The following is a 24,349-nucleotide window of genomic DNA, read 5'->3' on the forward strand; positions in this document are numbered from 1 at the left end:
CTTGCCAAATGTTCCCCCACACTCTCCAAACTTGGCAAGCGAGGTTGGCTTGCCAAATGTGAGTCCCGTTGCAAAAATGGAGAGTGCAAAATGGGGAGTCTGTTGTAGTGTGAAATGGGAAGGCTGTTGGAGTGGATGGAGAGGGTAGATTTTTAGAGAGGAAACCAGATATTGGGATTTGGAAAGTTGAAAATGGATAGTCTGTTAGAATGAGCAACTCACTATGAAGATGAATCTTTTTATAAGCTGGCTGGAGAGTCAAATGGAGAATAAGAAATGGATAGTTTGTTGGAGATGCTCTATCACTGGCCGTACCTCCCATGGATCGCCTCTGACGCTCGTGGAGTGAGCGGCAGCAGGGGCCTGTTAATTTAGTTCAGAACTTCGGCTCTGAAAATTAGTAGGTCTCTATGTGTTGGTGGCTAAAGTTTGACCATGCCGAAAATAATTTTTGCCAACCCAGTTGTAGTCAATGGCATTGGTACCTTGAGCATGCTGCTTAACTCACCGAATTGACATGGCACCGCTAGCAAACTAACGTCAAGATAAGGGCGGTGGGATAATGTAGATAGGATCATCGGAGCAGCAATCAAAAGTCGCTTCCGATAAGGCATGATGAGTTTTCTTATAGCTAAGGAGGTGTTTGGTTGGGGCTCGTAACGCAAAGGGAAACGTAATCAGATCACAGCTGATTTTGTGGTGGAATCACTGATTACGTCCTTTGTTTGGTTTGATGCGGTAATGGTAATGGATAACGTTACAACTGTTTGGTTCACCGCTCAGGTATCGCAGGGTAGTTTTCAAATTTAAATACTCCTCATGGTAAGTGATGCATTGTCAACAACCAATACTATACTGAAAAATTACAAGAACGACATAGTAGTAGCTGCAGTACGCACATAGCAGTACTTTTTTAGCTTTACTAAATAAGAAGGTTAACTATTTTGAAATATTTAACTTTGGATACAAGATAAGGGTAACTCAAACACAAGTTTATCCCAAAAAAAGCATTCAAGATAGACGGAAACTTGTCAAGGAGACATAAGTAAAATGAGACAGTTCAAACTGAAGACAGCAAGCATGATCAGCACCCTTTTGATCTTTAGATTCGTTGTCGCTTGACTGCCGATGTAGTTCCCCCTTCTATCTTCTTCTCTCCTCCTTTACAAAAAGATGACAAGTTAAGGTACGAGGTGTTATATTTCTGAAAATAATGGTATATCGATTCGGCAACAATGTTCAACAAGTTAAAGTATGTTGATTGAATATTTTTGTACATATAGCTACATATACTAGAATATGTTGGCATGATATAACTGTAAACTTGGCTGAATTCTTGTGAAAAAACAAGCATTTGAATTATGGCAGTAAATAAACAGCTGAAACAATATAGCAAAGTGTCACATACCACCAAGCATGTTTAGGATAAATTCTCTCCTCAGTGTCTCGTCCAACGTTAACAGCATGCTCATTTGGTCTGGAATTCTCACAAACACATTAGCAGCTTTGACTTGTTCGCTCCCTGTGAACCCAAGCTTGCGCATTTCTGTTATTGCCTTCTCTCTTAACTTCTCCTGTCACTCCCTGTGAACCCAAGCTTGCGCAGCTCTACTGTTGCCTTCTCTCTTAACTTCTCCTAATGATCCTCTTTGGAATTTTTCTCTTGAACAACAACCTCACGTTCCATCATTGCTGCCATTTTTCCCATATTCGTAGCCACACCCTTTAGATCACCTTGGACTTCGTGTAACATGTCCAAAACAGGATCACTTGATGTTGCAGATACATGATCCTTTCCCTTCCTGTCTGTCTTCCGCCTCTTCAAGCTTGATGAAGCTGAGTCAGTAGAGCGTCTTGGGGTTTCTCTAGACATCCTATCCTCCTCCTCCTCTTGATGGTTTACCACCTTCAACTACAAGTTCTTTCTCTATGTTTCCAACTGCTTCGCTAAGCCCTTCTGCGCCTTCACCAATAGCTATGTCACTCCCATATATGGCAGCCAATGAATCATAATAAGAGAAAGTAACACCATATAGGCCCTTCGCTTCATGATGATACTGCAAAGGAATGCACTAGTAAACACCCATATGTGTAAGGAAAGAATGATACTACAAAGGAATGCACTAATAAATTACAGTGATTATCATCAGAAATCATGGAAACCCACACTTGGCAATCGACATAGAATGTTGCATTGCAAGTTGAAATGAAATACCTACACTGAAGTAAAGTTTAGACATACCATGCAATGTGCTTCATACTGTATTTTTTCACACTGAAGCATCTTTCTATTCTCATCCTAGTTGAAGCCACTTTTGTTAAGCATTACCTCTAGTGCCCCGAACTTTGTTCTAAAGTGCCTTACTCTTGACTCAATGTGGGGAACAACAGATATTCCACAGTTAGGTAACTTTTCAGCCAGATGAGTCTCAAGCACTGAACAATATCCATTCTTAAAGCCTCCCTCACCCTTCCACCTTGGGTCCAAAGATATCTCATACATGGCTTTAACCAATTCATCGTCCTCGGCAACAGTCCACTTCCTTTTATTCTTTCCCTTGCCACAGATTGTTGTTGATGAGCTCTCAGATAAATCCATAGCTGCACAAAATGATAACATGTTAGAAGGAATTGTAAAACAAATCTACAAGTACTATACATGAACTTTAAACTTAGTAAACAGAAACTAAAAAGAAAACCTCAATGAGAAACAGAAGCCCTATAATTATTATACAGCCCTTGAGCGAGAACATCTCAAAAATTAGTCCACTCGTTAGATGTCAACACACACATAATAAATTCTGGTTCACTCATTTCCCCCTCTGTAATTTCCCCTGATGATTCCCCTGATGAGTCATCCTCCTCCATTTCCATTGGATCAACAAACATTCTTTGCAAAATTAAATTGTGCAAAAGGGCACAAGCCATTATTATTCGACATTGAGTCTTTATAGGAAAATATGATGGCAACCTCAAAATTCCGCACCGACCCTTAAGCCTTCGAAAACACCTCTCAATGATATTTCTTGCTCTAGCATGCCTCATATTAAAATATTTCTCCGCACTGTGGGGTGGATTTTGTGCAGTCCAACCACCCAAGTGATACCTTTGACCTCGATATGGAGCTAGAAATCCATTTTCATTTGCATAACCAGCATCAACAAGGTAGTAACAACCTTGAAGAACACACAACCCATTTGGCCTTGACATAGCATCTCGAAGCACACAACCATCACGTGCTGAGCCCTCCCATCCTGGTAATATATATATGAATTGCATGTCAGGAGCACAAACACCGAGAACATTCGTTACAATATCTCCTTTTCTTGACCTATATCTTCCTTTCAGCCTAGTTGGAGCTGTTACCTTTATATGAGTTCCATCTAAAGCTCCCAAACAATTCTAGAAACAGAAGACACAACAAATAAAAGAATATCACAAAACTACTTCTTTAATTAGGATTTTTTTTCTTGAAAATAAAAATTGTTTGATAAGTCATTTACCTTAAAATATTTCCATTTACCATCCGTGCTATTCTCTGGTATAGGTTTAGGGGCCTTAAGTAGCAAGTGGTGCAACTTTAGAACAGCTACAAGACAGAAGTTGAGCTGTCTACTAACTGTCTCACCACTTCGAAAGAAAAATTCTTTTATTATTGAATTCTTCAAATGATGGGATAGTGTGTATAGGAATTGAGCCACTATCTCCTCTAGAGATATATTCCGTGTTGCTTTCATCCCGCCAACATCACTAAGCATTTCACACAAAGTGTAGGATGTTCTCCTGTCCATTCGAAGCTGGATTGCAATAAGGTTGCTCAACCGCACATTCCTTTGCTCTATGTTTTTTTTATCCTTTGTTCAATTTTTAAACATCTCCTTTTATATGCCATTGCAAGGAGTGACCACATATAGTAGTAAATGACAATAATGGAAATCATCATATTTCTAAGGGTCATGTTCCTTCTTCGAGTTCTTGTGGATAAAGGAAGGCGAGCCATATTGCTGTACACGATAAAAAATGCAAGTAAACAAATAGGGCATCCAAAATAAAATTCTCTTTTATGCAGCCAACAAGCATAACAAATTCTAGCAACACACATCTACTACTTATATCCAATTCAAGAACAGAATTGATTTGTGGCTTTGTTATAAGTACAGATTTAAACCTAATTCTAGAACCTATTGGCCCTCCTATGTTTTCTACTTCACAAACATTGTTTTTCTCTAATGTACTTGTCCGAGTTCAGCTGCTACTCTTACAAGTGCAGTGCCCAGATTACTATAGTGGCCGGCAAAACCAACTCAAAAACAAAAGAGAGAAAACTGGTAAAAGGTAATACGTAAGCTGAACATAATAATGACTCAGGATAGTAAAACATAACAAAGTGACTAAATTAAAGTAAGCGTTGTAAGCAGTAAGAATACAATACAAGATGGCACTCGATGCCTGCTCCTCTCAATCTATATTACCCACTGGCAGACATTACAAATTTGAGTTGCATCAGATGCTAACAAAACAATAACGAGGTGGAGATCAACATGCATGATATGGACCCAAAATTCAACATGCTTACCGTACAATACACAGATCCATCTCAATCACTTCACCCAAATCTCATATCAAGCAAGTAATGGCACAATTGGCAAAAAGAATTGGATCAAACAATAAGCAGAGGATAGATCAAGGAGGCCACGACCAACCTGTGTCAAGATGAGGCGCGCGAGTATCTCCGACCTCCTGGTCGTTTTGCCGGCCTTCTCTTCCTCTTCCCCTGTAGATCCTTCTCTTCCCCTTGCGGATCCCCCCCCACCCCCGCGCGCGCTCAAATCCTTCAGTTTTCCTCATTCTCCTCCACTGCCTTGCAAAAGAACTGATCTAGGGTTAGAAGAGAAGAGGGTTTGAGACAAGGATGGGAGATGGAAGGGACAAGGGGATGCAGCAGCCACTGGCGTCGCGTTCAGGAGATGGAGGATGAGCCAGCGGCGGCGCCCTTCATGCTGCGCGAGATGCGGACGACGGAGAAAGAGAGAGGGTCGCGGTGGTCTCGGGGACGAGCGGTATCGATGGAATACCGGGTAGGAAGGGGTGTAATCGGATGGAAGCTACCCGATATCCGATTGCAGGTAATCGGATTGCGGAGGAGGTTAAAACAAACAGGTGTATGGATATCACTTAACGACCCGTAATCTGTTTACGATGTAACGCGAACCAAACACCTCCTAAGTGCTTACACCTGTTCAACGAACAGCGATGAGATCAAAGTTGTCGGGACAAGACAATTGAATGGATATAATAGGAGTATGATCGAACTCACATACAGTTCATATTATTACGTGAAGCTAATAGCACCAGATAGCTCAGCAACAAGCAACAACAATAAGCACACCCGTAACACACACAGACTGCTCTTTAATAATTTATTATCTTAATACAATAGTGTTAAAAGAAGCCACCATATTCGTCGAAAAGATCTAGAAATTTCCAAGTTAATAAAAAAAAGAGAAGAATATACACCGTTGGATTTTTTGTAAATCTAACGGTTTATATTATTGTAAAGAATCCATATAAAATTAAAAGTTGGTATTTCTTATCATAACAAGTCAATTTTTTCATATCATAAATAATTATCGTTTCCATTGTTTCCTTAACGTAAAAAGTCCTACTACTAATTCCTACCGGAGTCGGACTCCATCTTTCCATAAACATGATTTCGGTTAAGTGCAAAAAGTGATCTAAAGAAAGAAAAGATGCCATCATAAAACACGTCCGTATCTAGTCATGCAAAAAAGGGGGGAGTTCACGTCATCAACACATGTCGTTTGTGAACAAAATAATGTTAGGCCGGTCATGTGTCGTGACTGACTCTGATATAAATAGAACATTAGGGCAATCGATACATGGTTGCACAAATTTTTCAGCAGAAAAATATTTGCCCAGGGATTCATCATTATCGTAGTGTTAAAAGAAGCCATCATGTTTTCACGTTAATTCAAAAACAAAAAACATATATACCGTTGGATTTTGAGATGATATAAGTATATAATAGTCCACATAATCCAAAGAGTTCATGTCGAGTACAACTAACCGTTATATATAAATTTGAAATATCTAAAAATAAGAAACATTAGAGGCTTATTTCTATATGGTCCGGGAACCATTAAAGCTAAAGAAAGCGTCCATGCCAAAATACGAATAATAAATAACTAAAACTATGTTAAAAAAACAATGAGCAAATGGTTTTCCAATTGCCCTTGATAATCAGAATCCTTAAGTAAAATCCGTTTTGCATATAATTAATTAATATCTGAATTTCAAAAATAAAAAATATTTTGGTATAAAAAGATAAATAATCAAATTCATTTAAACTAATTGATACAAACAATGTAATAAAAAAATATTCCCCGAATGATGAATTTGACTAAATAAAAATACAACATTCTATGTCAATTTGGAATTATAAGCTGGCGATGTGCCTCTTTGGTAGTGCCACGGGACGTGGGGGAGATGGCCGCACGCACAACGGAGTGGCGTTCGAAGTGGCGTCCGCCTCAATAAGTAGTTGGCACCACACTTGAACTTCGGAATCCTCGGCCAGGAGTAGGGGCCGGGGGCCGTTGTCAGGGTCAAGGGAACCAGGGTCCCCGCACACAGACATTTCAAGGAGAAACTTAGACCGCCATGTCGTGTGGAAGCGTGGGACACGACAAGGAGCCACCTAGCAGTTAGGTCACGGGTCCTCGCACCTAGAGGCCCCATGGAGTGTCGCGCCGCATAGCTCCTGAAGGTAAGAGGGCCCACAGATGGCTTCAAATGTCATTCTTGGAACGACCTCAGGAGCCCGGTCGCCTGGGATCGACATTGTAGGGGGTGGGGTGCGGGTGTTGCCTTCGGCTCGAAGAAAATGTGCTCTTTGGAGACGTGGGTGACATGATTGACAACTAGACTCAGGATGGACAGGTCTAAGTGTATCACATGCACCTTCCATGCAAGACATCAAGATTATGGGGAATATAAGAATCAACCAGTTTGAGGGAAGGATCGCTAGGCCCTCGACCTGACAGCACGATAGGCGAGGAGCGGTATGGCCATGATGGCAAGTCCCCCTCACTACTTGTCCTATCAAGCTCCTAGGGACAACGTAGTACAGTGAGGCATGTCCACATGGCTGACAGTTGGAGAGGGTCCTCTCGAGAGAGATGTCAATGTGCATGGGGTGTTACATGGCGACACATTGCAGGATCAAGGATTCACGCACCATGAGTCCCAAGGCAGCCTAGGGACTCCAGGGTGGCGGCAACCGGCTTGCTGTGTTCACACTAAGATGGTTATAACCGCACACAGCCTCCCCGGGTACAAAAGGAGGGGAGCATAACTCTCTTTGGACCCCAAAAAGAAACACCAGGGTAAAGTAACAACTCACTGGACATAGGGTATTACGCTCTTTTGCGACAAGAACCAGTCTAAACTACTGTGTCAAAAACCCTTTCACTTAACTCGGATGTGCCATCCTTGCTATGGCCGAATCTCAAAAGAGGTGGTCCCATGGGACCCCCGCTCTCGGCGCAAGGTCCCTGTAGTAAAATGGCTCCTGGAGTCCATATTCTCTCGCCTAGATCACTCAAACAAGTTGGATAGGGATTCATCATTGTCCTATTACATTTTTGTTAAAAGAAGCCACCGCGTTTAAGAGGGTCTAGAAATATTCCCACATTAATTAAAAAAAGAATATAGACCATCGGATTTTATAATGATATAATAGTCTAGACTAATCTAAAGAGTTCATATAGAATACAACTAATCGATATATTTATAAATTTGGAATATTTAAAACAAGAAAATTAGAAGCTAATTTTTATTTGATTTGGGACGTACTAAAGCGAAATGAAGAGTCCACAAAAAATACAACTAATAAATAACTAAATCTATGTTAAAAACTAATGAGAAAATGCTTTTCCAAAAGCCCTCGATATTGGTAATAAAAATCCTTAAATAAACAACCCATTTAGAATATAATTAGTTAACAAATGAATTTCTAAATAAAAATAATATAAAAATAATGTAAAAGTTCAAATAATCAAAACTATTTAAACTAATCGACAAAAAAAATAATAAAAGGTAATTTATCATCATAACAAAAAAATTTCACAATAAAAAATGTACGTCGCCAATCTAAAATATAAAAATAAATTATATTCCTATGAAAAATGTAGAAATCTTTGTTGCTTCAGTAGATACAAAAAACTATATTCCTATTAGCGTATCTCCGTCCTGTTTAATTCGTGTTGAAAAAGACATGCCACAAAATATGACAATAGAAAAAATGATAATATATTGGCCTGCTACAATGACACGACTAACATAACTGTATATATCAATTTATTTTAAAATAAAACATCCAAATATTAGCATTAACAAAAAAATAGCTAGCGCGGACCATCGTGTTGTATATACGAGCTATATATCTATATATCTATATCTAATATTAAAGTGCGGTTGTTTCTTCCAACCGTCAGGGTTCCCTCAACTTTTCGTAATCAACCCATAGTCCTAGGAGTTAATCAGTCAGTTCTTGACGATTTGCAAACAAAAATATCTCGCATTTTTCATAATCAAACCGCCATCCTGCATTTTTCGTATTCAACTCGCCATCTTGATAGGAGCATGAACTTCTTGCTGCGGCCCAGTCAAACAGGCTAGCAGTTTCGATCCATCTCCTTCGTTTCTCAAGCTCCCCACCATGCCGCACCGGTGGCGTGACATGAAACTCCGATCTCGCCGTGCACGGGTGCTTACCCACCGCTGCACCTGTGCGCGCCACCCTGATCTAGCGCCGGCCTTCTCGAAAACGGTCCATTGCGATCTTACATATTATCCATGCAGCAACAAAGCATAAGCTGTTGTCGTAGCATTCTACCTAGCACAGATGCAAAGTGCGGCATCTCCACCCTGCTACCTGTTGCCGACGCTGACCGCAGGCGATCACCGGTGCTTGGCATCCGCCTGACATTACTGATGCAGTGGTGCTGGCTGGAGTGCTCGTTGGTACTATGCGGCTCGGAGTATGCTCAAGCTGATTCGGTAATTGCTAGATGAATTTGCACGCAGTGAAAGTTTTAAATTTAGAAGTGGTCCAGCAAATTCTAATCAAGGGTAAGCGTTTATTTAGCCTTACAGTTTCTTTTTTTATAAGTTGAAAAGTTTCAATACGTCTGTAATAACATGCTAATGCATGAAAGTTAAAATTGAAGTTGCGTGCCTACTGAATCTATATACCAAAATTTTTTATGTTTAAACCTGATGTTACGTACATTACAAATTAAATAATGGCAAAACAACCTAGACAGCCTCCTACAATCTTATTAGCTGAAGCTCCTTAATTTAATCAGAATTGCTAATTTATATTTTAACTTAGTGGTTATACAACTGGAGAATGAGCTGAGGATTTGCACAGGACCAAATACAAATTTTATGGAGCACTCTAATACTAAAATTGCTCGATGATTGGATCAACATACATTGTGATAATAAATTAATTGCGATTTCAATTATGCACACCAAAGTTAAACTTTTTTTAGTGCGAAGATTTTAAGGAAATATGGCAGATAACTCAAGAATTAAAAAGTTGACGATCACAACATCCAATTACATCCAGAACCTCCATATTCTTGTGATAGCACCTAGTATGAAATCTATGAACTTTTCTCCTTGTGATAGCTTATCTACTTCTTTAATTTTCTTTATGCAGAATTTTGGAAAGGAGAAGAAGAAAAATGATATAGCATCACGAAACATGAATAGGGAATAACCATATAATTATTTTAGAGGGTACACACGGGCATTCCTACCATATATGACGCAGCTGCCCAGCCGCGCAGCCCTCTGCACTTGCAGGCTCCCTGAACTGCAACTGCAAGCGGCTGAAGCATCCGATGAGGCGATGAACGACCAAATCTAGCAACCGCCGCCTCCGCCCCCGCCGCCACCACAGCCCCCTCCTCCACCGCCACCGCCACCGCCACCACCGCAGCCACCTCCGCCACCGCTGGCGCCACAGACGGCGCCGCCGCTAGCTGCACCTGCTGCAGCGCCAGCAGCGGCGGCGTTGTATCTCGGCCTGCGTCTGCCATCCGAGCTGTCACCGCAGAGGAGGACGGCCAGCGTGATGGCCCACACGGAGAGCAGGGCCGCGCCGAGCATCAGGAGCCACGGCGGCCCGAAGCCCCCAGCTGCGGCTGCCGCAACACCGGAGGCGACAGCTCTTGCCATTGTGAACACTCGATCAACACGCAAGTTAGACTAGCTAGGTAGAGAACGGCCGGACGGGCCATATAGCATCAATAAGTCATCGCCCGATCGGTTGGATAACAAATTTAAACTACGAGCAGCTGCCATACCCACACGTAGCATGAGAAATATCTCAGTCCACTCGCTTCCGCCGTACAGAAATATCTAATCGTCCGGTCCACTCTAGCTATGCATCAGAAACATATCAAGCAAAACACGTCCTTTTCAACTCAAGTACCTACCGTGGAAGCATAAACTACCTTTTGAAGATAAAAATCTTGATCAATGACAAAACCTATAATCCGGGATGGAATCTAAAAGTGTCGAGATCTATTGTGATGACATAACAGGTAACAGCTCATCTCAGCCGCCATAACAACTCTGATCGTTGATCCTGTCACGTGGAAGATGGGAACGGGCGTCTGTATTTGTTGCTTTTGAGGAGGTGAAATGAAACGCCGGCAACGGCAAGGCAAACGTAAGGCAATTTCGAGCGAACAGCTGGGAGATGTAGCCATGTAGGTTAGGGTCCCTGGAGCTGGCAAGTCCGCATGTGCGACAAAGTTGTGGCAAATGCTTTCTTCCTCAAGAACTTTGCTGGAAGTTCAAAGACATGCGGTGGCTTTTTCTCTCGTACCCTGTTTCAACCCACTCCTAAACTTTAGTACCTATCACATCGAATGTTTGATACTAATTAGGAGTATTAAATATAGTCTAATTATAAAAACTAATTACATAGATAGAGTTTAATTCGCGAGACGAATCTATTAAGCCTAATTAGTTCATGATTTGACAATGTGGTGCTACAGTAACTATTTACTAATGATGGATTAATTAGGCTTAATATATTCATCTCATGAATTACTATAGGGGTTCTGCAGTTAGTTTTATAATTAGCTCATGTTTAATCCTCCTAATTAGCGTCCGAATATCCGATGTAACCCTAGTATATATAGTATCAAACACCTCTCAGTTAGCCGGAGATCCAGGGAGTGTGGGGCGAGGCGGCAGCGAGGAAGCGGCCCAGTCCAGCCGCCCGCAGGCCTCCTCTCCACTGCAGTCTCCGCGCCAGCCCTATCTGTCAGTGGCAGTGTGCAGCCTAAGTGGTGCCGGCGCGGCTGGGCGGCCGCTTGGGTGGTGGGCTCGCGAAAATCTGCTCCACTGACGGCCGATGTGGGTCCTTATTTGGGCTACTAAAACTTTCATCTGGGCCAACTGTTGTGCAATACAATAGCTGAGGGGAGCCATAAGATGGAGAATGAACGGCATCTGAAAGGGGGAAGTCAGCTCCTTACTTCTCTTCAGTAAGCCAGAATCCACGCCGCCGTCTCGCTCCCATCCACCCACCATCTCCGCCCCGGCGCCGCCTTCCCCAGCCGCTCCCCGCCGCCTGCTCCCACGGCAGCTCCACCCTGCCGCTCCCGCGACGCCTTTTACGTGACCACAACCATTGCCGTCTGGTAGGCGGCAGCCTCCTCTACGGCTCTACATCTCTACTATTTCTCTAAGGCCCCGTTTGAATCATTGGAATTGAATTCCATCCTAATAATCATAATTTAGACACAAATTAATTAAGCTAATATAATTGTATGTGAAATATAGTTGTATATTATAGTTGTTGATATGGGAGAGATACTTATATGCTGCACTTCTACTCTAGAGAAGCGAGTCCAAGAGCGTGCTATAAGAATTGAATTCCATTCTAATAACTATAATCTATAGAATCAATTTTCATCTCCCACCCCATGAATTTAAGATAGGCTTATATCTAAACTTTGGAAAGTTGTGGAATGTCACATTCCAACATAAATTAGCTTACTCCATTAAATAGATTCCAATTCCTTCAAAATGAAGGAACCAAACGGGACCTAAATAAAATTTATAAAATCAGGTGGGCTCCCCGCACGTCCGCGCACCGAAGCCTTGCCCGTTGCGCCCTCAAAAGTCAAAACCCTATGCTTGCCGCCGCCTGGAGGCTGTCGCAGCGAGCCGTCGCGTCTCCTCTCCTTGCCACCGGCCGATCCCAAATCCAGAGCCCGTTCCCCACCATGGCGTCTCTCTCGCCGGCCGCCGCCTCACCGAAGAGGCTGAGGGTCTACTCGTCCGCCGCCGCCGCCGACGGCGACGGCGCGGGGAGCGGCAAGCGGGTGGGGACCCACAACGGCAGCTTCCACTGCGACGAGGCGCTCGGCTGCTTCCTCATCCGCCTCACCTCCCAGTTCGCCGGCGCCGACGTCGTCCGCACCCGCGACGCCCAGGTCCCTTTGTTCGCTTTCCTACCGACTCGATTAGCGCATTCCTGAATGATTTTGGGTTGGTGGGGACTGAAGAAGTGAAGATTGCTTTTGTCTGGGCCTCTGAGTGCTGGGCTTATAGGTTAGTATGTGGAGATTCGTAGACTTCAGCGACTCTATGTACCCTAAGATACGAATTTATGTTGCTAAATAGTGTTGATACTTCCAAATTTCGTGTGTTCACGTGCACTAATAATAGTCTAATACCGAGAATAATGGACAGGGATGTTCTTCTCTCCCCAATACATCAGGGATACCCTTGCAATTGCTTAGATTTCACACTGCTGCATTATGCAAGTTCTGAATTGAAACCTTAGAAATTTGGTGAACGCGCTTTCTACCTCCAGTCATCTGGGCATCTGAGACATGAATTCAACATACCTATCAATGCTTAATGTGTTGCTTTGGTTAACATGCTGTTGAATCGCCTTCGTGTACATGGTGCATGATGCATTTGTTCATTACCTTTAAGTTCTGTTGTTTTTTGTATACAACTGCAATACTTTGTGTTGTACCTTGCAGTTGCACTTACTTGTCGCCTCCATTTCTTATTGAACTTCGCAATAGATCCTTGATACACTGGATGCTGTGCTTGATGTCGGTGGTGTCTATGATCCCAGCCGGCATTGCTATGATCATCACCAGAAGGGCTTCAGTGAGGTTTTTGGACATGGATTCAACACAAAACTTAGCAGTGCTGGACTTGTGTACAAGGTACTCCCATGGATAACGCTAATTCACAATTCCATTCCTAACAGCTCCAGAGCAATCAGTAACAATATAACCCTCCAAAGTGAAATCTTTGTTATGAAGTTATCTGTTAAAGGGTTTTCAACTGCATGATAAGGCATCAGGTGGATCCTTGGTGGGATGCACGACTATCATTTTGTATGCACAACATTTCCCTAATGTGCTAAGTTATCGAGGCTTACAAGTTGCACATTGAAGATTGTTATTAGCACTCTTGTATTTATTTTTATCTCCATTTTTGGTATAAGTAGAATGCTTATTATTTAAACTTTGCCCTGATTTTGCAGCATTTTGGTAAGGAAATAATTGCTAAGGAGCTTGGGGTTAATGAGGACCATGAAGATGTTCACCGCTTGTATCTTGCAATATATAAAAGCTTTGTTGAGGTGTGAATCTGATTACATGACCAACATAGTTCAGTATACTTTTTTTTGGTATATCGTGAGTAAATGTCAAAGTTAACCCTTAGATTGTCTTTTTAATTTGTTTATTTAAGGAAATGGTACTTGTAATCAACTCCTACTTTTTGTCTTGCAATTTGAAAACGTATGTTTGTCATAGGCCACTGAGAAACATCACAGCAGCCACTAGTAATTATAGGTTAGTGTTCCCCCCTCTACATTGATTATTTTGATTGGATCTTGTGAACTGAGGAAATACCAGCATTTAATAGATGTTTTCTCATTGGCTGGGAAACTATGGACTTTGTAATTTGCCAGGTCGTCAATGTAAACTTATGGCATATGAGTCTGTTTCTGCACATAGGGTTGTTGAAAGTCCCACTTTGATCAGCCCATCATTGTAGAATAAACTCTTTTGACTTATTCAGAGGAAAGATTTATCCACTTCTTTAATCTGAAAGGAAGTGTTGATGACCCGACAACCACACGTCACTATTCGCTGGTTGCTGTTTGTTTATAATTGACAAGCTTCAATCCCTAAAGTATCATCTGACATCAAGTTTTTGAGACACATATAGTTATGCTTTTTTACTCATCCATGTGTGAGTTCTTACCATTTATTTTCGATGGCTAAAGAAGTGATGCCCAATACGTTGATCATGTTACAGGCACTTGATGCAATTGACAATGGAATCAATCAATATGACACAGACCAACCACCAAAGTATGTGAACAATACACACTTGTCTTCACGTGTTGGGCGTCTAAATCCGGACTGGACTGATCCAGACCAGTCACCTGAGAAGGAGAATGCGGCATTTCAACAGGCAATGATGCTAGCTGGAAGTGAATTTATGGAGGTATTTGACCTTTCAACTCATGCCTTATGCTGTAATGTTGTGTTATGTTCATTCATTTCATAAGGTTCTCTTGCCAGATTATGTGTTTTGCTGGCACTCCTCTTTTCATATGACAATATTATCCATCTTCAATGCCAGAGTGTTCGCTTTCATGTTAAATCATGGTTACCTGCAAGATCTATTGTCCTGGAGTGTTTGTTATCAAGAGGAAAGGTCGACCCGAGTGGAGAAATCATGGTTTTGGATAGATTCTGCCCGGTAAGATTTTGACATTTTTTGTGTCACATCAATCTGGATCTTACCAACATCCACAACTGAATTTTTGGCCTCCGTTTTGGATACTAAAGGAAGCCATAAATGTTATACCAGTCTGCTTGTTTTATTTTACAATCTTTCACGTTTACAATATTATTTGTTGCATCTAAAAGGGACCTGGAAAATTGTTGCACCCAAGATAAGGAAAAAATATATGGGTTTAAGTACTACCTTCAAACATTGGCTGGCTTACGTTCCTCAATTGTAATTAACCATTAAATATAGTCATATACTCATATTATGTCTCCGAATTTGCTTTAGTTGATTGACTGCCATATGGAACATGTAACCTGAATGAGTGAACATTTATCCTACAATGGCAGTGGAAGCTTCATCTGTTTGAGCTTGAAGAGGAGCTGAAGATTGATCCTCTGACCAAGTATGTGCTGTATCAGGTGAGGAGTCCTACCCTTTTGAGAGTACAATTCAGTATGAATTTGACACATCTTAGTTCACCTACGATGCCATTAGTAGCAGATACATTTATCCATGACCTGATTGTTTCTCAGCCACTGAGAAAAAGCAAGTTTCTGGTAACTTATTTTTACTGGTTGCTGATTGTTAAGTGTAATAATTGGCATCACTTGTTCCCCCCAACATTTCGTATTCTCTGATCTTATAATATCTTTATAGTCAATCTTACAAGCAAGGTAATTCCTTGGTCCTGTCCCATGAACAGAATTGAACTACTTGCAATAATGTTTCCAGTTTTGTTATTTACTTTTTCTTCGTAGCATGGCGACTTTGAACTCTGATACCATTGCCATTTGATTTTTGCCACATAATTGCAGGATGAGAGGAGCCAGAGCTGGCGAGTGCAAGCTGTCGGTGTTGCTCCCGACAGGTTCGAGAGCCGAAAGGCTCTGCCAGAGAAGTGGAGGGGCATGAGAGACGATGAACTGTCTGCAGAAACTGGCATTCCCGGCTGTGTGTTTGTCCATATGAGTGGTTTCATCGGGGGCAACAAGACCTACGAGGGAGCGTTGGAAATGGCAAGAGCTGCTCTGAAATGCTGATTCAACCAAAGCATCTATCAGTAACAGTCTTACCCATGCTACCGTTGGTTTAGTAAACAGATAAGTTTCAGCAGCACATTATGCAATTTTTTGCCTGACCATGTTATCATTGACTTGTAGTGTAGCTGACACGAGTACTCATCTTCTGTTATCCTCATCTTACAACAGAGATCGATGTTTTTATTTTTTTTTATATCTGGTAATGATTTGAAATGTGACAATAAAAAATGGCGGAACTTATTGTTCATCTGTCGCCCTTGCTTGGTACAGCCACCGATGTGGTAATAGCATCATTTGTATTTTAAGTCAAAGCCTTGCTGAATTGACTCAACTGGTAGTTGGACTTACAGTTAGCAAGTATAAAATGAGTAAGAACAAGTATAAAATGCGCACAGTAGTCAGATCTTCCTGCAAAGTGGTTACTGCAGTTGAAAGGTAGCTTTCCTAGATTCAGAGTTCAGACTGTAGCATCATGCTAGACTAACAAAAAATCATCATATTGAGGCAAAAAATCGTGGGCTAGAGTAGGAGGAAGAAGGAAGGCACCGATGCTAGCATGCGGCCAGGACAGGGTGTGTTGAGCCAAACTGGGCTTCGGCCCAGTTCAGTCAAGAGGTCTTCCTTCCCCCGAGGCATTGGCTCGCCGTCGGCGTCTTCGGCCGGACACCAGAACTACGAGCGGCTGCCACGCAACCTAAGCTTATCCGTACAGGTTTGCTTCGCCGTGTTGAATTTTAAAGCCTACAGGCGCCCTCTCCGGGCCGCTTACCTTGTCAGACACCACCGAGTTCTGACATGGTCATTGGTCAAAGATGGCTACGGTGTGTTGCCGAAGGGACGTGCATCTCTCTCTCTCTGTTACCTTATACTAGCGGCCAAGGTCAACCATGGTTACTCCTGTGTTCACTTTTGCTGGGTGTTTGGATACGAGGTGCTAAACTCTAGCAGGTCACGTCGGATGTTCGGATGCTAATTAGAAAAACTAAACATGAGCTAATTACAAAACTAATTGTATAAATGGAGTCTAATTCGCGATACGAATCTATTAAGACTAATTAATCCATCGTTAGCAAATAGTTACTGTAGCACCACATTGTCAAATCATGGATTAATTAGGCTTAATAGATTTGTCTCACGAATTAGACTGTATCTGTGCAATTAGTTTTGTAATTAGACCATGTTTAATACTCTTAATTAGTATCAAACATCCGATGCAATATTAGACTGTATCTGTGCAATTAGTTTTGTAATTAGACTATATTTAATACTCTTAATTAGTATTCAATAGGTACTAAAGTTTAGCACGGGGTATCAAACACCGTCTGAAGCACGGAGGAAGAGACGCGGGAGAGAAGATGACGAAAAGAACAAAGCTTACCATACCTTGCAAAAACCGCAAGGAAACGTCCGGAAGAAAGAAAATAAATATAAGGGTCTCGGGTGTTCACTTGATGGAACAAAATTAGTCGCATGGCATTCTTGCTCCTAAATACTAATACGACAACACTTAAACCATGTAACAGTTATCAATCCATATTATATAAGGGCTAGTACTATACTATATATTTTCCATTACACCAATCTAATTACATCAATCATCTAATAACACAAGGTAGCCTGACAACAACCACCAAATGCATACAGAGAGGGTCTCTTGATGTAAAGAGGATTAAACAACGCTAATATTACAAAGCTATGAAAAAGTGCTCTTGATTCGTCTATTTCCTACACCAGAGCTGCAAGCATATATGTAGTCCATGAGACCTCTTTCTAGCAGTTTGTGGCGCCGCCGCCGCCGCCGCCACCACCGTCACAGCCGCCTCCACCGCCGGCGCCGCCGTCATATCCACCACCACCTCCAAAGCCACCGTCGCCGCTTCCCATCATTCCATCATCCATGCCGCCACCACCAACACCACCGTTGAGGCCATGGCCGCCGCCGCCTCCATGGCGATGGCCTCCACCACCTCCGCCTCCGCAATCACCACATAGGATCCGAAGGATAATCGAGATGAACGCACCGACAACCACGACCACAACCACGATGATCACTGGTGTGTTGTCTGACATTATTATGAACTCTCAACACAAGTAATGTCGAGGCTAGATAGAGAATGCAGCAGGATGGCTGGACGGGACGCGCCGTGCCGGGCTATATACACATATAGCTCAAAGCTATCAGGTATACCATATATATACCCGTATACATACCCAACGCCAGTCGCCATCAGGCCGATTCTCACTCTGAAACGATCAAATGCGAAGTAAAAATTGGCGACCAATCAACTATTGTGATCGTTTAATAAGTTGTATACGTGCGCCGAGTACGCGTACAAAGTTCTACGTTTGCTTCATCACGAAACGTTCTTCGCCGTGTTGAATGTTAAACAGAGAGTCGTGGTATACGCGCCTTTCTGGACTTTTGCTTTGTTGGTTCCATACTCCCACCTGGGACTGTTTAAACAGTGTCAGGCTGGCCCACCACTTGAGAGTTGAGGCACGTCAAGTCCAGGCACGCACAGACGATCGAGACGACCAGACCGACAAGCACGAGCCCGACCACGGCGACCCCCGCGACTACTGACATTGTGAGCGCTCAACACACAAGTATAGAGGTTAAGATCTTATTTAGTTGCCTGATTTGGTTGTTCAAAATCATTGTGCTAGTACTGTAGCATACTGTAGCATTTCGTTTGTATTTGTGAATTATTGTCCAAATATTGACTAATTAGGTTCAAAAGATTCGTCTCGCAAAGTACACGTGCAATTAGCTTTTGATTTCGTCTACATTCAGTACTCCATACATGTACCGCAAGTTTGATGTGATGGGGAATCTTCTTTTTACATAGTGTCAAAGTTGAAATTTTAGAGAACTAGAGCTAGAAAACGATGCAGGAATAAATGGCTGCACGGGACTCGCCGAGGCAGGCGCTATATATAGCTCAAAGTCATCGGGTGTATATACATATACGCCATCAGGCCGATTTTATCAAACACGAGCACCTACGGCGACCCCAGCAACAGCTATGAACGCTGCGTCTCGGAAGCTGCAGGGAACGTACGTGCAATATCGGCCATTCGGCCGGTTGGGGCTTGGGCGAGGCAAAGCATCAGCAATTGGCGTACGTGTGAACCCACAGTTGCGCTACTATACGCTAGCTCCTTCTGGATGCTATGAGTTCCACGATGTGGCTATACGGTGTGTAGCTTTCAAGGGACTTGTATCTCTTCTGGCGTGTGTGGACAGCCGCAGCACGGAGTGCACGACGTCGTCGCCACAATCTCACCGTGATCCTTCCACTTTGCGTCAAAAATAATCTCACCGTTAGGGATGAAAGGGAAAACGGAAGCTCCCCGTTAGTTTTCTCTGAATTTTAGAGCAAAAAAACAAAAACGGAAATAGTAACGGAAAAACAAAAAAAAGGTAAAAATCTGAAAGTGAAGACTTAAACAATATAGGATTTTAGGATTTTTGTCTTCACTTTCAGATTTTTAACTTTTTTTTTGTTTTTCCATTATATGTCTAACAATGTACTAGGGCGCACAGTTGTTTTGAAATAAGTCAAACTTTACCGTTCTTTTAGCAATAATTAGTTAAATTGTGTGCATGTTTCGTGTGTTAAATTTTCATGTGTTCTTTACAGAGGAGAACGCCACTTCCAAGTTCCAACAAATTTCCTTCCAGCGGGCGCAAGACTTCAAAATAGCCCTGCTCTGGGGGTCTGCTCGTCTCCGCCGCTAGATATACGGGCCTTGGCCCTTTGACCCAATATTTTCAATTTTTTTTCACCAGTGCTTTCTTCTTTGTCTAGCGGTTGTCTGATTCTATCCACTGATCTTTTGTGTTTGTTTCTGAAATTTTTTCCCTGCCGCTACCAAAAGTCCAGGACCTGAAACAATGACTGATTTGACGTCCTTTTTAGTCAGTTTTTCCCTTTTTTTTCCGTAGCAAAATTTTTCAGACCGAAAACAACAGGTAGTTTTGCATGCACTTTCTTATTGTCTATGTTAAAAATCCTGTGCATATGTCACATATATTAGCCGGTTCTTCATTTTTCTTTCACTTTTATTGTAATCCTTGTGATAATTTACTCCCTTTTTCGTTTTGTTCATTTAAAGGGTTAGGAAAAAACCTAAATCTATCAAAATCAACTCAACAATTTCAACCATTTTAAAATTTTGTCTCAACAAATTCATAAAATTGTTGAAATAGGTCAGCATTTTCAAAAACTTTAATAAACATTGTTTTAGAACCTAATACAATATTTAAAGTATAATCTACAATATTTTGAATACAATGTTGAGATAATATATGTTGAATGTTCAGCAGGTTCAGCTAGATTGTTAAAATAGTATATTCGATGTTTTGAATTTTTCAAGAAATAAAAATATATTCATATTGGATCTCATTCAGTTGCATTTATCCTAAATAACATCATGCTACAAACAAATTTGAAAAGAATACATTGCATGAGAGGAAAATGAGTTCCGAAATTTGAATCGTAACAAATTTCATCCACACACTTATCCGATATCATTGAGGCTTACATTGCCGGCTCAAGTCTTGTATTTTTGCGTACTCTGTTGGCGAAGCCGCTACTTATTTTGATATCTCTTTTAATTTATCTAGAATTATGACTGAATTTGTTAAGGAACAAAGTGCCTAGACACAAGTGAGAACATCAAGAGTGACTTCAAACCAATCCCCTACAAAAGCACATTGTAATTGAGTTTTTTTATTTCTCTTTTCTTGTTCTTGTTTAAATCCGCGAAATTGAAGGTGGAGTCTTGACCTTTTTGCAGAAACTTTTTGTGGGAAGAGTTGCCGTGTAGTGCACAATTATAATAAAAATTTCATTGGATTTGGATCACGTTTGCTTGAATTTCTAGTTTGGAAATGGCACCTTCCCTAGTACTGTTTTCTTGTTACTCCAATGTAACTTCTCTTATTCATGGTTAATGATAACTTGTCTTATTCATGGTTAATGAAGAGGAAATAGGTGGCGATGACCCGCCTGTTATTCAGTAGAAGCTTGATCAACCAAAAGAAATGAAGTCATAGAAGAAGCATATGATGCATTGTTGATGACATGTATGTACCGTAACCCAAAGTTGTCACGATAACTGGTAGCGCTGAGTGTTGGCGAAAATAAGCCATGGTGACAATCCTTAGCGGTCATGCTAAGTGCTTCCTAGAAACTTTATCCGTTCTCGCTCGGTGCAGGATTACAAGAGCTCTTCTCGGTGCATGCTAAGGCAGTGGCGGACCCAGGGCCCGGCAACCCTGGGCACCTGCCCGGGTTTAACATTCCAAAAATTTAAAACATTAAAAAATGAGAATTTGTTAAAATTTTCTTCTTTCCCCCCTAATAATTAGAATTTATTTCAACATATGCCCACTGTCGATGCGAAATCTGACCGACAAGTAACTATTTGTAGTTTTTCCATACGTTAGATCGGATATGGCCTAGCACGCAATGACACGGGATGTATACTGGTTCGGACAACACGCCCTACATCCAGTCGGGGGTCAGTCGGTCAACTTTATTCCTGAGCCCAGGTGCTCAAAGTTTGCAGTGGGGGTACAAACAAGAGGAGTAGAAGAGGAGGGCGCCTGAGTCCTGGCCTTGTTCTCGTCTTAGTGAAGGAGAGTGGCAGGAGCTCAGGCTAGCGCTAAGTGTGTGTGTGAGTGTCTAAGAGCACGTCTCTTGTGCCTATCTAGAAGCAGTGGGGGTCCGTCCCAAAAGGGGACCGTCCTTACAGGTCGGGGAAGGATAATAAAGTGAGTATACGAGTGCTGCCTAGTCATGTCGAATCCCACGTCGGTGGATACGGTATGGCTTCCGTCCTCGGCCCCTGTTCTCCTTGTCAGGCCACTACGCCATAGCGGGTAGGTTTATGGCGCCACTGTGCAGACGTGCGCAGGCGTGGCGTGGTACGGCTCCGCGTACGGCCGACTGACTCGAGCACCGCCTTGTTATCCGCCCCACCTGCTCCCTGGGCCCACTTCGGGTGGGCGTCCCCGGTCGGGAAGATCAACACAAGTGGTACAGTGAGTCCTCAATCGGGGGATTAGGTCGGGAGCACTCAGTCGGGAGCACTCTGTTGGGAGTCCTCAGTCGGGAACACTCCGTCGGGAGTACTCAGTCGGGGTCGGACTGTGACCCCACCCCCGGCTGGCTCCCTCTAGTCGGGGCGTCGACCAGGCCTCCTGGTTGAAGGGGTCGGTCGGCGGCCGGATTGTGGTCCCAGCTTGGATGCGCGTAGCTAGGCCGGCCCAGGTGTACGTTTGTTGTTATGCCCTTTATTGGGCCAAGTGTCGTGGGAAAGTAGTCTCGTTGGGGACCCCGAGTCTATGGACCCGTCACCCACATTATGCATTGTGTGCTCTAGAGTCTTAGTTGTGATTCAAAGCTCATACAACAATCCTCAAATTTGAATTCAAACTAAATCCAAAACCTTTCAAAACAAATAACTAAACCCTCCTATTTATAAATGGGCCACCAACTCCCTTTCTTTCTCCTGGCCCGACCAAACTAGGCCCGCTCCTCCCACCAGCCTTGTCCACCACCACCTCCACCCTCCCGCACAGCCTAGTGGGCCTAGCCAGCCCGTGATGCCAGTGTCGTCATCCTCCCTCCCCCTCACGCACTCAGCCATCCATCCCCCCTCGCCAGTGAACCTGATCTCGCCGGATCCGCCTCCCCCGGCCACTTCCCTGTTCCAGGATGAGCGTGTTGTATTGCCATGGCCACACCTCGCCCACTCCCTCTGTCAAAATCCCCCTCCCCTTCCTCCCAACCCTAGCCGCTCGTGCCTGCACGCGCAACGCCATGGCATGGTCGCGACGGTCATCGCCCTGATCTCCTCACCCCGTCCTCTATTCACTGCTTCGAGCAGCGCCTGGAGCTGCCTCATCATGACAAGTCACCCCAGCTCCTCAACCACGCCCGAAACACCTCCCTTGCCCCCCCTGCACACCCGCGCCAGAGCCCCTGCCGGCGCATTGCTCACCCGCCTACCATTAATGATTGGCGAGCTTATCTGCTCACCTCCGGCCTTATCCGCCGACCCGAGCCACACCACGAGCTCCTCCCAGGGCTATAAATAGCCTCCTCCTAGCGCCTTCCCACATGGCACCACCACCTCGCTTCCCTTCCCTTGCCGGAGTAGGAACCCGGGCTCGCCGCCTCCACCCGCCACTACGCTCTATCCTCCAGAGCTGGGACGGGTTGAAGGCGAGGTTGACGTGACGTCCTTAGCCTTCTTTCCCGCACCACAGCGCCGCTTTGCCTACCGCTCTGCGTGGGCCTGCCACTGCCGCTCAACCCCGCAGCTGCCGCATGCCGTCGCCTTGCTCCGGCCGTTGCGCTACCCACAGTAGCACCGTAGGTAACCTCATTATGCTGCCAAAATTCACGCTCAAGCTCCGCCCCCCTCTCCAGCCGTCCCTCCCCATAAATGGTAAGGAATCCATTTACGAGTTCTACATATAAATTAAAAGGTGATAAATATATAAAGAATTCCATATGGAGTTTGTATTTACTATTTCTCATGCAATATACAATGTACCATTTCACAATTTTCCACACAGTACACATGCATGCATCCCTATTGAGAATTCACATTTCAAAATTTAAAATTGAATTGACATTCACAATTTCACAATTCACAATGAGAAAAATTAAAGAAAAGGAAAAATTCACTATTTAACAATTTATCAATTTCACTAAGTACAATTTCACAATGCACTAAGCACAATTTCACAATTCACTAAGTACAATTTCACAATTCACTAAGCACAATTTCAAAATTTACCAATTTCACAATTCGCAGGTCTACAAAGTACAAAATGAAAAGAACAGAAAATTAAAGAAAAGTGATGGTGTACTAGATGGAGGCAGCACGCGCGGAGAGGAGGGCCCAGTCGGCAGCCTGGAGAGGAGGGCCCAACCGGCAGTGGAGCGGCATGGGGAGGGGAGGCGTCACGGGGAGCTAGGGCGCCACAGTGGCGGCACGGAGAGAAGGGCCCAGCCCCGGCGGTGGAGGCGCCACGACGGGAGGCGCCGCGGCGGCGGCTGGCGGAATGGGACGCGCCGCGACGGGAGGTGTCCGGCAGGGGAAGGAGAGGCCGCAGGGAGGGCACTGTGACAACAGCTCGTGGAAGGGGCTGGGAGGCGCCCGACGTGGGGCGGTCGGCGGAAGGGGACGCGCTGTGATGGGAGCTAACCGGCGCGGGGAGGAGAGGCCATGGGGAGGGTGCTGCGGTGGCGGTTCGTGAAAGAAGGCGTCGCGGGAGGAGGGGAGGAGACGCGGCGTTGCAGCCCGACGATGGAGGCACTGTGGTGGCGGAGCGGATGGGGAGGGGAGTGGCGCTGGAGTGGAGGAGGGAGGGACGGGGAAATTTGCTGTGGGCACAAGGGCCC

The 24,349-nt window shown here is 43.6% G+C and overlaps 2 protein-coding genes and 1 pseudogene across 2 annotated transcripts; 1 reads left to right on the forward strand and 2 right to left on the reverse strand.

Annotated features, from left to right (window-relative positions):
• Window positions 1–827: 827 nt before the first annotated feature.
• On the reverse strand, window positions 828–9,943 carry LOC101754824 (annotated as a pseudogene).
• Window positions 9,598–10,372, reverse strand: LOC101773314 (ctenidin-1-like). Its single transcript, XM_004957071.3, has one exon. The coding sequence runs from the start codon at window positions 10,267–10,269 to the stop codon at window positions 9,955–9,957; it is 315 nt and encodes a 104-aa protein (XP_004957128.1). The 5' UTR covers window positions 10,270–10,372; the 3' UTR covers window positions 9,598–9,954.
• Window positions 10,373–12,209: 1,837 nt separating this feature from the next.
• On the forward strand, window positions 12,210–16,170 carry LOC101773726 (UPF0160 protein C694.04c). The gene is made up of 7 exons (XM_004957072.3): window positions 12,210–12,545; window positions 13,149–13,295; window positions 13,619–13,717; window positions 14,401–14,592; window positions 14,731–14,850; window positions 15,231–15,302; window positions 15,699–16,170. The coding sequence occupies exons 1-7, from the start codon at window positions 12,243–12,245 to the stop codon at window positions 15,921–15,923; spliced, it is 1,158 nt and encodes a 385-aa protein (XP_004957129.1). The 5' UTR covers window positions 12,210–12,242; the 3' UTR covers window positions 15,924–16,170.
• The last annotated feature ends 8,179 nt before the right edge of the window (window positions 16,171–24,349 follow it).

The sequence above is a fragment of the Setaria italica genome, chromosome II (genome assembly GCF_000263155.2).
Source record: "Setaria italica strain Yugu1 chromosome II, Setaria_italica_v2.0, whole genome shotgun sequence".
Classification (NCBI taxonomy): Eukaryota; Viridiplantae; Streptophyta; class Magnoliopsida; order Poales; family Poaceae; genus Setaria; species Setaria italica.

What these genes read in the sequence shown, in the direction of transcription:
- LOC101773314 (XM_004957071.3), bottom strand. Translation starts at nt 10,269, where the DNA reads ATGGCAAGAGCTGTCGCCTCCGGTGTTGCGGCAGCCGCAGCTGGGGGC.
- LOC101773726 (XM_004957072.3), top strand. Translation starts at nt 12,243, where the DNA reads ATGCTTGCCGCCGCCTGGAGGCTGTCGCAGCGAGCCGTCGCGTCTCCT. An exon ending in TCCGCACCCGCGACGCCCAG is followed by an intron (nt 12,546 to 13,148) that starts GTCCCTTTGTTC and finishes ACTTCGCAATAG; the next exon opens with ATCCTTGATACACTGGATGC. An exon ending in CTGGAAGTGAATTTATGGAG is followed by an intron (nt 14,593 to 14,730) that starts GTATTTGACCTT and finishes CTTCAATGCCAG; the next exon opens with AGTGTTCGCTTTCATGTTAA.